The 16,918-nt window shown below is 40.5% G+C and overlaps 1 protein-coding gene across 4 annotated transcripts in view; it reads left to right on the forward strand.

Moving 5' to 3' along the window:
* The window catches only part of ARVCF (ARVCF delta catenin family member), a 244,260-nt gene that overhangs the window by 97,900 nt on the left and 129,442 nt on the right, over positions 1-16,918 (forward strand). Inside the window, exon 1 of one of the 4 annotated variants that reach the window (XM_056504006.1) lies at positions 11,414-11,925. The exons of 2 other annotated variants lie outside the window; for them this stretch is intronic. In XM_056504006.1, coding sequence (XP_056359981.1) covers positions 11,905-11,925 — 21 coding nt within the window. In that variant the 5' untranslated portion in view covers positions 11,414-11,904. Of the gene's footprint in view, positions 1-11,413; positions 11,926-16,918 lie in introns of those variants that run through there. One more of the 4 variants, XM_056504008.1, reaches the window with a different exon arrangement.

Raw genomic sequence — 16,918 nt, forward strand, 5'->3', positions numbered from 1 at the left:
GTAAGTGATGCCAGACTGAATCTGCATATGCTCAGCTTACTGCCACTGGGTGAGGGGAGTTTTAATTGATTGATAATTAGCACTGAGGTTTTTAGAGTACCTTGTATATGAAATAAAACGGTTAAATTGCTAAATATGCACAATTAAGAATCAATGTAAGATTAGTTGTGTGAATTTTCATAAAATACACCGAGGGCCAAATTCCTCCCTGGCTTACTAGAATTAAATTGTGTTTAACTGAAGGATGAAAGCTGCACACTCAGTCTTATACAGAATATGTAATCTTTTCATCTCAAGTGTTCTGTGTCACATTTCATTGTGCAAAGTACACAAAGCAAAAGGCTCTCTGTGCTCTGCTAGCTGTGGGGGTTGCTCACACCCTGTGAAAATCCAGTGAAATCCACCTCTCTGAGGCTGTTTCAGTGAGCACTGGCTGAGTGCTGCAGATCACACCATTCAACTGTTTGTTATAAGGAATATTGCAAAGTATCTCAAGTAGCAGCTTTTCCATTTGGAATTTATGTGGTGATTATACATAATCCAGTTGTTCTGGAGTAGAATTTGGACAAAAGAAATGAAGGTTAGCTCCATTTTATGAGGGTGACAAATGATCTGTAATGATCTTCACAACCAGGCATCAGTTTTCCATATTGTTTGTTTGTCAAAGAAGAATCTGCCAAAGGGATTTGTTAGGGAAGTGTATAGTCAGGGTTTTGTAAATAGAATCTTTCTCACAACTTTTTTTTTTAATATACAATCCCACACTTACTCCCTTCTTAGAATAGAAAATTAGGCCTTTTTTTCCCCTTTTCTTTTTAGACAAGGAAAATTACTATATATGTGGGCAGTGTGCCAGGAGTGTGCCAGTTTTCTGAAGTCCTCAAAAGACAAAATTGAGGTATTGTGAAAAAATTGATTCTAATTAATGAATTCTGGAACTCTTATTTTAATTTTATTTTTTTTTAAATAGCAGCTTTAAACTAGTTCCGTAACAATAACTCCTTGTCTTAGACAGCCCAGTTAGTCGCTTGCTGGTGACTTCTGCCTGTTCAGTGTGAATTTCAAATACTGGAATGGAACATGTGAACTCTGGTGTACTTGCTGACTTTTTCTGTGAGTGTCTATGCCATTGTGTCTTTTGCCCTTAAAGAGAAACATCAGATCTGCAAATGAGGTCAGGGATGTGCTGTAATTGCCAAAAAGTGTGTGCATATGTTTCTTGATTTTGCATTAAGTGTGGGGTTTTTTTTCTAAGTTAATTTAAACACTTTTAAATGGGAGAGGTTGATTGCTTGAGCAAAGTAAACAAATCATTAATGGTTTGTTCAGATATTAGTTAGAAATAGCTGGGATTATTCTTTAAGAGGAAACTTTCTCAGAGGAGGTTTTTCTGGGAAACACTGTCCTCACATTGAGAGGTCCTAACTGTTGTTGAAATGTCTCCTATTAGTATTAGTGAGAGTCTTTTATTCAGGTAGAGGCCAGGGTGTTGGTGTTTAGCCCACTGTGGAAGGCAGTGCCTGCCAAAGCTCCAGGCTCTGCAGAGGTTTGTACCCGTCTCTGTTCCTGCAGGAGGCAGTGAGGCAGTGAGCAGCTCCTGCCTAGGGACAGTCAGCTTTAACCCTCACAGGCCCTGGTGAATAGGGGCAAAAGTGCTTTTTGTGCTTAAGCTCTTGAATGATGGGTAAATGTAACTTCTGCTCTGTGCAGCTTCCCCAGGTTTCTACTGGAGCTGTAATTAGAGTTTGTTGCTGAGTGTGCAGCCAGTGACATGAATTAGGCTGTTTCAGCTCGAGAACTTTGGGAAGATATGCAGCTTTATACATGTGTTACTGCAGATTCTGAAGTGGTCAAATAAAGTGCTCCTTCAGACTAAGAACCCTCCAGACAAAAGATCATCAGTTACACAGTGAAAACCTTGGCATTAGTCTGGAAAATGTAGCATTTAATGAAACTTTGGTCACAGATCTTTTATCAGGGTAATAAAATCTCCTAAAACTCACTGCAGGTTTTAATGATGTTCTTGACTGTCTCTTGAGTGCCTTGAGTGGTGAGAGCCACATGGCCAGTCATTGCTGCTGGGTTTGGAAGTGAAACTTTGGACAGGAGAGTGGTCTGTTAATGTGTATTTTTGTTTTCTTCTCTGAATTTTGAGGTAAATCGTGCATTGGTTATGACAGTATTTCAGGCCATGGTAGTCTTGGCACTTTGCCTTTTGATGAGTTTTCCAGGGCAGGCACAGTCCAATAAGTCACTGATGAGTAGCACCCATCACGTGTCTTCTACGTGTTCAAGTATCAAGCTGATAATGTTTTTTACAAGCCTGAGAAATCTTACTGCTCTTCATGTATGAAGTATTTAGTTTATTCTACCTGGTTTTATTTCCAAATTTATTTATTTCCAAATTGTGTATGTGTATATATATATATATATATATATATATATATATATATATATATATAATGTATATATACTTTTATTAAAACATTAGATATGTGATACTTATTAAGTACAAGGCTGTATCTGACTGGTTTAAACTGGCATGGCTCCATGGGTTTCAGAGAAGTTCTGTTAAGTCTCATCATCTGGGGAGCTGAACAAGGTTTGCCATTCAAAGATTGTTCCCATCAGTACGCGGTGACACCTTCCATTCCTGTTAATGTTGCATAACCAAAATAAAGTACAGCATTCAATAAAACCCTGTTGCCAGCAAAAGCACTGTAACAATACTTTGACTTCAGAGATTGTGTAGTGCTCTATAGGGATTTGAGAGGGCTTTCTGTCAGAAAAAGGTATTATCCCCCTTCTTACAGGTAGGAAAGCTGTGGGAATTGCCAAATCTCACATGGTACAAATAACAGAAATTAGCCTCTACATGCTGGTACAGGATTTTACTTATCAGATATATTGACTTGGTTGATCTGAGAAGTCTTTACACTCACAAAATCATCCAATAATTAAAAATTCATTACATTTGAGTGCTACTGTGATTCTTTTAGGTTCTCAGTGGTGGGTTTGTTGGGGTGTTCTTATATTAAAAAATCAGTCAAGTTAATAATTTTTTTTTCTTCACTTTGCAAATATGATTATAGCTGTTCAAGGAAAATTAGCATATGGAAGAAAGCTGAAGAATATTTTCATAGTTATGATTTGGATCATTTATATATTAGCTTATGTTCCAGGGAAATGACACCTGCTTGAAAACAACCAACCACATTTGACTTTTTTATTTATTAGGCAGGTATTTTTAAGCCATAATTAAGTACCAATATTTTTCAGTATTTATGCTAACCTGAGGTACCTGTGACTTCTGCCAAAAGTGACATTTAGTGAATTAAGGCTTATTTGCAAATAAATGGTGAACTCTAAAGCACACCAGAACACATGGTGAGAATTTAAAACAAAAATACAAGAAGCTCAAATTGCTTTTCTAATACCATCAAGTTAACCTTTCTGAGTCAGCCTGGGCAACAATAGCGCTTCTGTCTGTATTTCATTGCTTTTATTTAAGATTCTCTGCTCCACACTGACGTAGTGCAGACTGCTAGAATACAGAGAATGTTTCAATTGCTTTGATAGGAAGAACATGGATGCATTAATATTGTATATAATGGGTGCTTTAATACTGTATATATGTTTAAACATATCCAGAGAAGAAGCAAAAATGGGTTCTGAGCTTCACTGAACTTTCACCTTGCCTTTTTTTCTTCTGCATCTCATACAGAATGCAGTTCCATGTTTTATGTAATTAGTTTGAGTTTGTAGTGCCTCTTGGCTTCCTGTGTTACATAACATATTTGTGCTCATATTAAGGGACTGACAGCATGGAAAATTCCTTTTTTCTTGCCTTACAGGTAATGTCAGGTGCAAACAACAATGCTGCTGGTTTATGACAGCTCCCTGGTGTTACGGTATTATTTCCTGCTACATTGCCAAATATCAAGAAAAAAACTCATTGGTAGTTAACCCATGGATGTTCTCCTTATGCCAGTATTGATAGGTAGCAAAATGTTGAAAGAACTTGCAGGGATAACCCTTATTCCTTTATAGACCCAGTGGAACCCATAGAAATGTACGTTCTGCTTGTGGGGTACAACATGGTTTGGGGTCAGTCACCGCCTGCCTGATCTGTGGCTGCTGCTGCCCCTGCCCAGCTCCCTTTGCTCTGTCATTTGGCTCGTGTTCCTTTGGCCTGCAGGTTCCTGGGAGCCACAGGGGCACTCACTCTGCAAATTCAGTGTGAGTAGAGTTACTGAGCTTCTACGAGTGACCTGGGTCAGGTTGCAGCTTCTGTATATGTGCAACTATTCAAAGGTTCTGGGGGGAAGGAGGAGGGAGATTTGGGAATATGATTCCCATGGGAGAATGAGTTATTAGATAAGAATTCAGTGTGAGCTGAGAGATACTTGCAGTACTTAGGGATCCCAGCAGTTAGAAACTGCACCAGGAGCCATTACTCAGCTACTTCTCCTGTGTTGGACATGATAATAATTGCATTTAGCATGTAGGTTAGAGCTTTGAGCATCTTTTTTTATGGACGTTGTCCCATCTCTGTGAAAGCATCAGCTCCTGTTTTAGAGTGAGAGCCAGGACCTTTGGGTGATAGCTGAGCAAGAGTGGAAGCTGAAGCAGGAGCTGGTGCTCCTTGGGCCCAAAGAATCCCTGCAGCAGGCTTGGGCAGTGCTGGCCTGGAGTTACTGCAGGTGTCAGGTAGAGACTTCACAAAGTAACAGCGTGGCTTCTGGCACCACTGAGGAGCTCCTGCTGTTTGCCTTTTCTGATGGGATGACCCAGATTCCAAAGGAATCCCTACAACCTGTTTCATGTATTGCAGGAGGAATTCCATAGCAGAAGAAAAAAAAAAAAAAAAGAAAAAAAAGTTTGTGCAACAGGCATCATGGTATATATCAAATGAGAGGCTCTGAAAATGGACTCAAGTAGTATTCCATCAAGAATTTAATTTTTCTTCTATTTCTTGAATAGTCTCACCCTTTGATTATTCTTCTGTCTTCATTTAAGGCCTTAGATGGTGAAAACACAGACACAAGTTAATGGGAATAATAGTATCAATTTCAGCAACAACTAAGAAGCTTTGACCAGTTGAATCAGAAGCTGTGCAGTTCTTTCCAGAAGGGATTTATTTGATAAGCAAACTACTTAAACCCCACTTAGGAGAGTTATTTGGGGCTCAGAACTGCTGGCACGCAGCTGAATCCACTCAAAATCTGATGTGCTGAGAAATATTTGTATAAAACATTGTCAGCAAGTCTAGTTTAAAAAGGAGATTCCAAATGATTCAATAAAAAATAAAAAGGAAACGCAGCAACTGAGAAACTGGTCCTCTGTCTGGAGGAACAATGACTTTTATTTTTTATATGACTTTGCTTTTTTCAAAACTTAATTACATACTGTTTTATAGCTTTACATGTGCAGGTTGAAAATACACTTCCAGCTCCAAAAAGCACACCTTTGCAGAAATGTCATTTTTCTCTCTGTCATCAAAAGTACCTCACATTCACATCTCACACTCCATCTGTTAAATATGTGCTGTGCAACTCTCTGTGGGAACTGCTGAATCCTGAAGTGCCATCTAATGTTTGTCTGCAGGACAGCAACTGCTTTGCACTAATGATTGTAATAGTATAAAACAATGGCCATGTTTGCCCTAAGCATCTCAAATATTCTTGCAATTTCATTTGCCTTGGTAGTTCCAACTCTTTTTGTTTAGTGTAAATTTTTATTGAATGAGGTTTTGGAAGCAACTGAAAAGCAAGGATTTTCTTACTTTGTTCGACATGACTTGTGAAAGAACGCTTTTCCATGACTGTTAGCCTTTGTGGCCTGGAGCTGTGCCAGGTTTTAATTAAAAATATTTCAAGTGAATGACAAATTCACTGTTCCATAGTAATTTTCCATGATCTTACATTGCTTTACTGATAGAACTGTGTTTTCTTCTAGGAGAACCTATAAGAAAAACACATTAAAATTAAATTCTGATTTCAGTGTGTTGCCAGTATGTGAACAGGCATCTCGGTTGTTCTTTGCATGAAGTCTCTGAGTGTTACAAGTATAACAGCAAGTATAATAGCAAGTAATTATTAAAAAAGTCTTAAAACAGGAACATTAAAATGTAAACATTAAACAATAGTATCAGGTTTAACAGGATTTTTTTTAAACAGCTTTCTAGTCCCATTTACCACATTTGCTTCTTGATAATTAACATGAATCATCTTACATTAAAGTTGTGATTTATTTTTCAAGGCCTGCTGCTTGTTTTGTTTCTCAGTTCAGACAGCAGAACATGATTAATTGTCCTGACTTTTTAAGATTTTTAGTTGTCCTACATTTTAGTTCTCAAGCATACGACTGTATTAGTTTATTTGGGATGTTCAGGAAGAAAAATTTTAAACCATCACAAAATCTTTTTGTACTATATTCCCGAATTTAATGAGAAGATTGTATTCCTAATACAGCCCCTGATCCGTAGGGTGCAGCGAGGCAGAGCTTTATCCCTGCGAGGCGTTGCCCAGGAGCTGGTCAGCCTTTGTTAGCCTCTTCCCTCTCACAGCCACGTGTGGCTGCAGAAAGGGTTTGCAGAAACTTTAAAACCCCTAAGCAGCCAACCTGGCAATTTTCTCTTCCCCTGAGCCCTTTGGGCTTTGGACCCATAGAGTTCAACCTCACTTTTAAACAGAACAATTTTCTACAGTTCCCTTTCAGGTGTCTACGGTGTCTATAAGCTCTTGTGAACTAATGCTGAAAGAGCCCAAAATGGATGTTGGGTTGTGATGAAATTGATAAATTACTGACTCTTTTGCTAGTTTAGGCCATCTTGTTAGTGGCTCAAATTATGTTCCTCCTTGCTTTGTCACAAATGTGGAGTGATTCACTGAAGTCATCAGTGTGACTGAGAACAGAATGGCCAAAGATGGCCATGGGCAGCCTGAGGCTGTGTGCCAACTATAATTAAAGGCTTGATTTAAATAAATGTCACAGTTTACTCTTAATTTAGATATTATAAAAAAAACTCAAAACACAAACCAACCAAGCAAAAAATAAACAAAACCCCACCAAGTGCTTTTTTTTAAAGCTACTAAATTACTAGCTGGAGAGAATATTTTTTATCCGTAGTTGTGGTGACTGGGAAATGCTGTAGAAATGTAATCAGAGTTCATTTTAAGGACTTAATCTAAAATGCTGGCACAGTGGCATTTTAGAATACTGTAGTTAAAGATTGAAAAGAGCTATAGTGTCTGTGTTTCTAACCAATCTCGACTAGCTCTTCTTCCTTTTTGCAATCCTATTTTCATATGTAACTATTTAAAATACAAGAAACCTGCTCTGGAATAAATTTCGTACGCAGAGACCTTAATTCTCTCTTCAGAAAGGACTGCAAAACAGCTTCAGGTTTTGGTTTGAAGAGGACAGTAATTATGATGAAAATGGGTAGATTGTGCAGACAGTTATCAGTCCGGTACATCATGGCAAACCACATTTTTGCCTTCTGGATGAGAGAATGACCTGTTAAGCTGGTACCTTCTGAGCAAGAGTTTGTAATATGCACCATGAAATACAGCACAAATCGTCTGGAAAATCCATAAACCAAAACAAAATCTAAGAAATGAAAAATGGTTAATACTGGGTCTTTCTTTCCTGCTTTTGAGTCTTTGTTTTCCTTTACAATAACTACAGCAGGAAATTATGGTCACAGTACCAAGCTTAACTTGATCTGTTTTCCTTGCTGTTGTCATTCTGTTATAAATGTCATGGTAATTAATTTTTTTTTTTTTCATAAACCGGAGGTTTTTTTAATCCCTTTAAGATGGAGTAGATTCTTACCTAAATGAAGCTGCTGGGAGAAAACATAGGTCATTCATTCAGTTGCGGCCTATAAGCAGTGACATGTACCTTCTCTGTCCTTTGTTTCTAATGCAAGCAGTGCTGTCACCAGACTGTCCTTGTTCTCATCCTGTCATATGACAACTTAGATGAAATGGAGCTGACTGATAGTAGATGTAGCAAGATGGAAGCTGTGTTGGTATACAAATTAAAATCCCCATAATTTACTGAAATGCCTAATGGTGTCAACGTATAGAAAGTGTCTGCTGTATTGTTCTTCAGCCTTGTAATCCTTTAGACCTCTTTTTAATACTGGCTTCTTAAATAAAGAAGCTGCTTAAAATTATCCTCCATTTATATACAACAGCTCCCTATTAAGGCAACCTGGCTTTGTCTCCATTTCTAACCTTGCAGTGTGGGAACAAGAAGATTGTCAAAACCACATTCATGGCAATGTTAGAAATACCTGGATGGATGTGTCCTACTGCAGACATGCAACCATTTTGGAGCAAGATACTTTGAAAGGGCTCCTGTAACTTTTCAAATACACTTAAAAATTATGATAATGCTGACAGGAAAAGATTTCAAAATGTGTCTTGGAGATAGAATGTTCTGTTTCCATTTGTCTGGATTAAAATCACTACTGTAGAGCACTCTGACACATCCCAGTGTGTTGTGCTTTAGTTCTCCCACTTACCTTGTTTATTTGCTGCATGAAATTCACAGAAGGACAATAAAATACCTTGGCATGGAAGCCCCTGTATGAATATAGACTCTGTAATTCAGAGAATTGCCATGGGTGATGGTAGTGCTTTTGCCTATATGGTTAGCTGGGATTCTTGCTTCATCTTGTGCCTTCTTGCTCTGTTGGGTTTATGGAAGTTACATATCACTGAAGCCATATGTTATGATCCCAGCCAGAGCTGTAAACCATTTCCTTTTTACTGCCTCTGAGAGCAGATCAATCTATAGAGCAGCACTAGTGATGGGGAATTTTTTAAGGGTAATGGGAGAAAATAAGAAAAGAGAGCTTGGCTGAGATACTATACTATTCCATCTTCGAGAGAATTAAATCCCTTCCTATTTATAAATTTTTAATCTCTCAGCAAGAAGAAAGAAGGTTTTCACCCTACTTTTGCAGCTGAAAAAAAAAAATGACAGATTAAGAATTTAAGGTTCATTAAAAAAAAGAGGGGGGAAGGTTGTGATGTAGTCAGCAGTCTGATACTAATGGATAGAGTGTTTGTTGCCAGAATCTAGAAGTTCAGTATAACCTTAGGGATCTAATCCATAACTCTTTTTTAGGTAATTAGTTCTTTGACTTCACATTGCCAGATCTCAGCATTCAGAATTACATGAGCTGGTAAAATATTGCAAGAGGCTAAGGGGACTTGAGATGTAATTTCCCTTAGAAAAAAAATCTCTTAGCTTTGAGTCAAAACATTTTCAAAATTGACTTTACAACCAGAAGACCTACCAGCATCTATTTTATATTTTAGAGGAAAAGCAGATTTTTTAATAACAACCTGACTCCAGCAGGTGGGACTTCAAAATTCAGCAGCACTAATCTTGCATGGCTTGCACAAATACCTGTGGGTTTACAGCATGGGAGACTTCTTACATGAGTAAGAATTGGCAAGTCCATCCAGGAAGGTTTTCAGTTTCCTTGCTTTGCATGCAAGAGTAGCTCCTCCAGTGCCCTATGGATATAGGCTTTGCACCATTTTTTCCTTTGACAGTGTATAAAGGTCTGGCACATGGCCAGGTGCATGGCTAAATTGAATGGCGCTGTTCTGTGCCAGCATGGCCTCGACAAAAGTGGAGCTATTTTAGTTTGTTAGCTGAAGAAAAGTTGTACAAGGAGAAGGGGTGGGAGAGTTCTGTACAAAAGTACAGGAGACTCATACAAACCTTATTCCTTTTGCTTTGGCCTTTAGGTATTTTATTAATGGCCACTACAGTTGCCTCTAAATTATTGCCCTGTATATAGAATATCTAAATAAAATAGAATGTAGATAAAATATCTAAAATTTGCTCCAGTGAAGCAAATTGCTTCAGCTAAACCTTGTGCAACATCTACCGTTGCCTTTGCCAAACTTTACAGTGTTCATTTCTAAACAAACTAGGATGAGCTGGGTAATGTAGTTCTGCCCTGTTCTCTACCCCCAAAGTTCAAAGCCTTAGCTCTAGTATACATCTGGAATGCTGACATTGGCAGTAGTAGAAGCTGAAATTAGGATTAAAGAGGTCTGAAACATTTCTTCCACTCTTAAATGTCTGTATAGGAGATCCCACTTTTTCAGGTTCCTCTAGTAAGATCCATGCAAATTAACTGTTAGTTATGGTGACACTGGGAAGGATGTTCTAAAGTCTTCAGGGAACCTGAAGCTGGGATGAAAATAACCTTTTGTGCAAAGGTGCTTATTCTGGTAATTAAAGACATTTCAGTCGTACCTTTCTTCCTGGTGTGTAGTTGGTCTCCCTGGCTCTGACTATGCCTGTTTTCCAGGGATAGTCTCTAATTTGATGCCAGTATCTTTCAGTCCCTAATTACCATTGTTCAGCCACCAGCTGTTACAGTGTCAGGTTTACTTATTGCTTTGGTTTGCTGCAGGAAACTCGTGGGAAGAGGGAGAACCACCATTGCCCCTTGGCTGGTGCCTGCAAGCAGTGCTGGATTTTCAGCACTGGAGCCTCCATCCCTCCCAGATCTGGCCAGCAGCTTCCATGGAGGGGCAGGGCTCTGGTTCAGGGCTGGCTGAGCATCTTCTCTTGCCCTGTTGTGACTCCAGGAGGAAAAATGCTTCAGGTTTAGTTAAGGTTGGTTTACACTTAACCAGTCTACATCTCTTTCTTTCAAAACTTGATGCCTTAAAATATTTAATACATCACTTCCTGCAATTTTGTGTAAAAGGCAGAAGGATCAGATCCTAGAATAAGAAGTATGGGAAGGCTCTCCCCAGGTATTTCAAAGAGGTTCACAGACTTGTTCAAAGAATGTTAAAAACTAGGTATGTACTTCTAATTTACTAGAAATAGATAGATGTTAGAATCGTATTAACTCATGCTGTCGAGTCTCAGTTTTTGTTGCAGAATGTGGTGGATGTACGGCATAGCACACCTGGCATTCATTTTGGTAATGAGTAATTTATCCAAGCAATCTTCTAACGAATGTGGGGATAGGTTTGTGAGCAGGTGAATGGCTTTAAAAAATGAGGCCAGTTGCACTTTCCAGTTCTAAGCCTCACCGCATCTGTGTAAGATGCAAAAGGGAGGAGACGGTGATGGAAGATCATCGTCCTCTGGTGTAGGTGCATTAGGGATGCCATTAATCTCGAAGTGAAGTGCAAAAAGTAAGCAAGCGAGGTTTCCTTTCTTGTGCTTTCTTGCAGACCGCCTTGTAATTCCGGAGGCAGCTGCGCTCTCCGGGCAGGCGCTGTGGGAAGGAGCCGGCAGGTTACCGCTCTGACAGACGCTGAGAACAGGCGGTTTCCCTCTTTGTCTCTGTAATCCATCAGGAGCGATCCGGGGGGGCGGGCCGGGACGCGGGGGAAGCCCCGGGGCTCCGGGCGTGCAGTCGGTGGCGGCCGGAGGGACCGCGCGGCGGCGCCGGGCACAGCGACGGCTGCCGGGGCACGGGCTGAGTGAGGCTGGGGCTGGGGCTGGGGCTGGGGCTGCTCTCGCCGCTCTCGCCGCTCCCCGGCCCTGCCCCGCTCCTCCGGCGCGCCGGGCGTGGCCGCTCCGGCTGCGGCTGCCCGTCAGTGCCGCCCCCCGCACGGAGCCTCCCGGCGCCGGGCAGCGGCGGCACGGCCATGTGAGAGCCCAGCCGCGGCCGTGCCGGTGCTGCCGGCGGAGCGGAGCTCTTCCCTGCATGGGCTCGGTCCGTAGCGAGGCTGCCGAGGGACTCTGGGGCGCCCAGGGTGCCGCTCCGGGTACGAGAGGAGCGGGCTTGGCCGCGGGAGGAGGCTCCGGAGGCTGCCGGAGCAGCGGGCTTGCTCCGCCGGGGGGCTGCGGGCAGCCGGAGGTGCTCTGTGCTGGGGACGGCGGCACCGGCACCTCGCATAAATGCCTGCGGAACTCAAACAGGTTAGTGCTGAACTTGTGTCCTTCCCCTCGGGCTCCCCGGGCTCTGCGGCCGCCTGTGTGGGGTCCCGGTGGCGTGGAGAAAGCTGTCAGCGCTGCGAGGGATTGTTTACTTGTGTTCTCATTTTTAGCTGGGAACTAAGAGCAAAAGCTGAGCTGCTCTTTCTCGCAGAGCATTCGAGAGAGAATCTGCTTTTGTCTCTGTTGTGTTAACCGGTGAAACACCCAAAAAAAGCGAGCCATTGTGTTCTTTGACCTTCTCGTCCTGCTCAATAAATCTAGGGAGTTCTTTGACATGAACAGCTAGAAATAGTGCTTTTAAAAGAGAAAGCTTGGCTATTGTGCTTTTGTTTAATGTTTGCTTTTCCCATACTGTGTTCACTGGCTTTCTCTTTGATTTTGTTGCTGTACATACCAGAGAAATAACGCTGTTTTTTCACTCTAAATGTTATCTTAAACATAAAGTTCTTCATGGCTGTCGTCTTAGTAGTTATAATGGACTTGGTGCCAAAATATTTTAAATGTTATTCCTTACTTTCAAGTGTCATTGAGTATTCTAGGGCAAAGCTGTTGCAGACTAGATTTAAATAAATAGATATCATGTAGACTACTGTAATTCATAGGTGCTTTTCCTGGGTAACCTTCTCCTGCTTTGTAAGCATCTGGAAACCTGATAAATTCAGGTGGTGGCAGGGTAGAGCTGCTTCTCCAATTAGGATGAGGTTGTGCCTTTTTCTTAATCCTCTTTTTTCTCCTCTGCCTTAATAATTTAAAACAGTATTGTAGAATAAGAAAATGCAGAAATTATAAGTCACTGATAATACATCCCTGAATTTGTTTATGCTCATTGCACTGGGGTTGTTAGAGTTTCTCTGGCTTGATTTAATATGCTGTGTTCCACTCACCCATCTCAGTGACAGAAGGCTGAATCATTTCATAATGCAAATAGGATGCTGATTCCCTTGAGGGAAAAAGTAACCCTTTCAGCTGGGTCCTCCAGTGAGTATTTCTTTGTCTGTAGGATTCCCTGGAATCACAGTCCTGCCTGCTGGAGGTGGCCAGATGCTGGTTCATTTGGGTGCTTGTGTATCATGCTACCTGTGGGCTTCTTAGGAAGGGATTTGATTTGTCTGTGGTTCTGTTCATTGCCTGACCTACAGCTACTGTACCTGTCAGACTGCATGCAATGGATTGTTGTTTTATTTAGATAGATAGATCTAGTTAGCAGCTCCAAGGCATTTTGGTTTTGTCTGCGATTTTGTAATACATAAAGGAAAAAGCTGGAGGTAAGGCTCAGAATGCTAGCAGGGAAAAAAAAAAAAAGTGTATTTAATGTCTTTTGACCTGTGCAGTATACCTATGTTCATATCTTCTGGGTGTTCTGTGTTGATAGGTGGAAAAGCTTGAGTGAAAGTGGAAGGCTGTAGTTAATCACTTTAGGTCATGCTTTTCCGTTAGCTTGTAAATTCTTTTTCCATATCAAAACAAAAAAAGTCTTTGTTTTAATTTTCACACTGTCATAGCTGAGGATCAGAGATATGCTATTTTATGTTTTCTGTTGGAGTAATGGTTCTGGATTCATTCTGAGGTCTTTTTGCAGAATAACTGTTCAGTCTGGCAGCACAGCAGTTTATTAGAGAATGCTTTGCTTAATGAAAGGTGGTAGTTTTAGCCATGAGTTGTCAGATAAATTTATTGGGCAGTTACAGGGTCTCTAGAAAGTAATTCTTTAGCTGTAATGATCACAATTAAGTAAAACTAAGCCAAATGAATAAATGACTTTGAGGTGGATGACAAGTCTATACAATCCATACAGATAAAGATAGGAGAGATACTAGAGTGAACTTCTGCCACACTAACTGAAGAATAGCTGTGAAATGGTAATTAAAAAGAATGAAGAATACCTTCTAATCATGCATTTGCTGGGAATAGTCACACTTCTTGAAGTTCTGGGCTACAAAAGCAGCATTGTACCTGAGAGTGCTGGTAGAGGAACCAAATGCTGAAAACCAGAAATGTGGCCATGAGTGTGGAAGGTGGACGTCACTTTGTTCAGCCCTCCCTTAGCCATTCCCCTTCCTGCACATGTGGGATGAAGGCTCTTGAAGTTTGTGCTGAGTATCTGCAATCTGCAGTAGCCTTGGAAGTAAGTTAAGAGTTTTTGAAACTAAGAAGGATCTTGGAGTCTGGAACTGTTAAAATATATGTTCATGCAGTATCACTTACAGCTTTGATCTGGATCTGAAACCTAGAGTGCTGACTTGCCTCAGGGCCATGAAGTTGTGAAGGGGAAAGGAGTCATTTAAAGTGACTTTTACCAAAAGCTCTTCAGTTCTGTTATTCTTGCTTTGGAAAATACTTTATTAACATTCCGAATTCAGGCACTGACCTCAGTAAGGCTGTCCTTCCTCAGCACTTATTTCCTGAAGCATTTTGCTAGAGGATAATACTGATGCGAGGGAGTATGAAATTGTAGATCTGGCAAGATGAAAAAGCAGTTAATGCATTACTGACGTCCCTGCTGTGAGTCTGTACCAGTGATGAAAAGCTTGTGGAAATAATGTTCATGGAGGTGCAGCATGCAATAGTATCGTCATTTTCCAAACAGCTGCTCAAGTCTTATTAGAAAAACAAAATAAGAAGGGAGTGTGAGGTTTGGCATGGATCTCTGTGGGGATTCATCCGTGGGTTCTCACGTATGACAAGCCTGAAACATGTCTAATATGCTCTACTCAAGGTTTTTCCAAATGTAGAAATAGTTATTATGGAAGATAAAATGGAGGGGAAAAAAAGCATGTTAAACAGTCACATTTGAAACTGGATGGACTGGGTGTTTATAATAAGGCTGTTCACAAATGTTTAATTGCAAACACTTTTCTCCCACGAGTTCATTTCTGCCACTAAATGAAGGTTTGATGCAGTAGGAGTAGGATCAAGACCACTGGTGAAGTTCTGTCCTTGCATTTGAGTGTTAAAATAACAAGGCATTTCACTGACTATAAGGGTTTTAGCATATTCTTAGCATGTCTTTACCTGTTTCTACCTCTATTCCTCAGTTGCTCTAAGTTATTTCCTCTGTGCTATGAAAATTCTGTAGTTGTGTTGCAGGGAAACTTCTAAAAAGCTCCTGCTTCAGACTGCACCATTGCTTGTTCTCCTTTATGGAAATATTGTGGATATGGTTCAACTTTGGGGTTCAGAAAATCCTGGTCTTTGCTGCTGCTGGTTTCCCAAAGTGTGCAACAAGGTAGTGCCCAAGTGTGTTTGAGGATCATTCTGGGGACAAAACCAGTGAACCCATGCAGCTGAAAAACTGAAGCAAATCCTAAAGCTCCATGAGAAGAGGCTTGGCCTCCTGAACCAGGCTATTTGAGGCCCTTGGAAGGGTTGTATCTTCCTCCTGGGCATGAAACAGGGAGGAGGAAGTGGCTCTGTATGAAGTTATTGGGGGAAGGAAGAGGGCGAGGGATGAACAGGAGTGTGTGAGCAGGATCTCATGTGTTGGCTCTGCTGGTGAAACAGGTGACAATACAATAAAAAGTCTTGAGTGCCTTTGCCTGGGAGCTCTGTTACATACACCTTCAGCTTGGTCAGATCTTCCCAAGGACAGAACAGAGCAATAACAAGATTGTATTTTTCAGGTGTTTTTAAAACTACTGTTGTTTCAGTACCATGTGAGAAATGAAACATACAGTTTTACTAGTAGGTTTTCTTTGGTTTTGTTTTTCCAGTGGAAATTTGAAGATTAAATGGAGCCCCTGAAACAAATCCTGAGACTAGAGAGGGCGTATTTCAAATTCTTGGATAAAAGGAAAGCTGAAACTCATATGTTGATAGTTTTAAATTTCACTGTGTCCTTTGTGTCTTCCGTCTCTTAATAAGTTGCAGCCAGGCTTTAGGTCCTGATTTTTCATTTGTCTTTATACCTGAGAATGAGCAACTGTGACTATATCTGAGAGAAGCCAGATGAGCAACACTTGCTTTCTTAGGGCAGAATGATCTTTTGTATCTACACAAATGGGCAGGCAGAATCCTTTATGTTGTATTAAGGAGTGGAAACTCCATGAACTCAGTGCTCCCTCTATATTGCACTAATGTGCAAATCCCTGACTTTCAGAGGTATTCTCTGCCTCTTTTAGTCAGGCCCACACCTGCTTACAGCAGGAGATTGAAATGCCAGAGTTTTCCCTTTTGTCCGATCCCACACATCTATCCTTAGCATCACAACTCCTCAGTGTTCAAAAAAAAAGTGTTTTAACTAAACTTGAAGGATTTTTGAGCTTTGGAATTTCTGCCTCTATAAGCTAAATCACTTGGCACAGCTATGAACTTATTTTCAGTAAAACTTTCTCAGCAACACTATTGTAAAGTTCACAGAGATGTTCCTGAAAATCTGTAAGGAAACCAGAGTCAGGACTTATTTTTGTACTGTTGAGACTGTATTTATGTATGTGTGTATAAAAATACATACATGGAGATGAGAAGATGATTTAATTTAAGTAGCACTACTCTGCATGTGAGTGGTATAAGACTGATCAGAAGAATCATCTGAAATGATCAGACATTCTTTCAAAGTACAAGCTGATAATTGATTTTAAGGAGCTGATGAAAGAGCTACAACCTAATTTGTTTATGGATGGTAGAGCCCTGAGATACAAACAGGTCCTGTGTGTGACCAGGATTATTCTGCTTTTTGAATTGTAAACTTCTGGAAATTATTTTAGTAAGTTTTGCATCTGAAATATTTGCATCTCTCTCTTTGGATATGATTCTCAGGTGAATTTGCTGTTAAGGGCATAAAGACCCTTTTGGCGCCTGGGCACAGCAGAGTGGGCCTTGGCTAGTAGAGTGTGTGATACTTTAACAAAGATTCAAACTAGTATCTGTACCAGAGTTATGCAGAGATGAGAACTCCAGATTTGAATAAGATAAAGTCACTTGTTTAAGGAGTTCAATACAGGCTTTTGAAAGTATGTTAATTCCAAGTAACTCTTAG

This window comes from Oenanthe melanoleuca, chromosome 15 (genome assembly GCF_029582105.1).
Source record: "Oenanthe melanoleuca isolate GR-GAL-2019-014 chromosome 15, OMel1.0, whole genome shotgun sequence".
NCBI classification, from domain to species: domain Eukaryota; kingdom Metazoa; phylum Chordata; class Aves; order Passeriformes; family Muscicapidae; genus Oenanthe; species Oenanthe melanoleuca.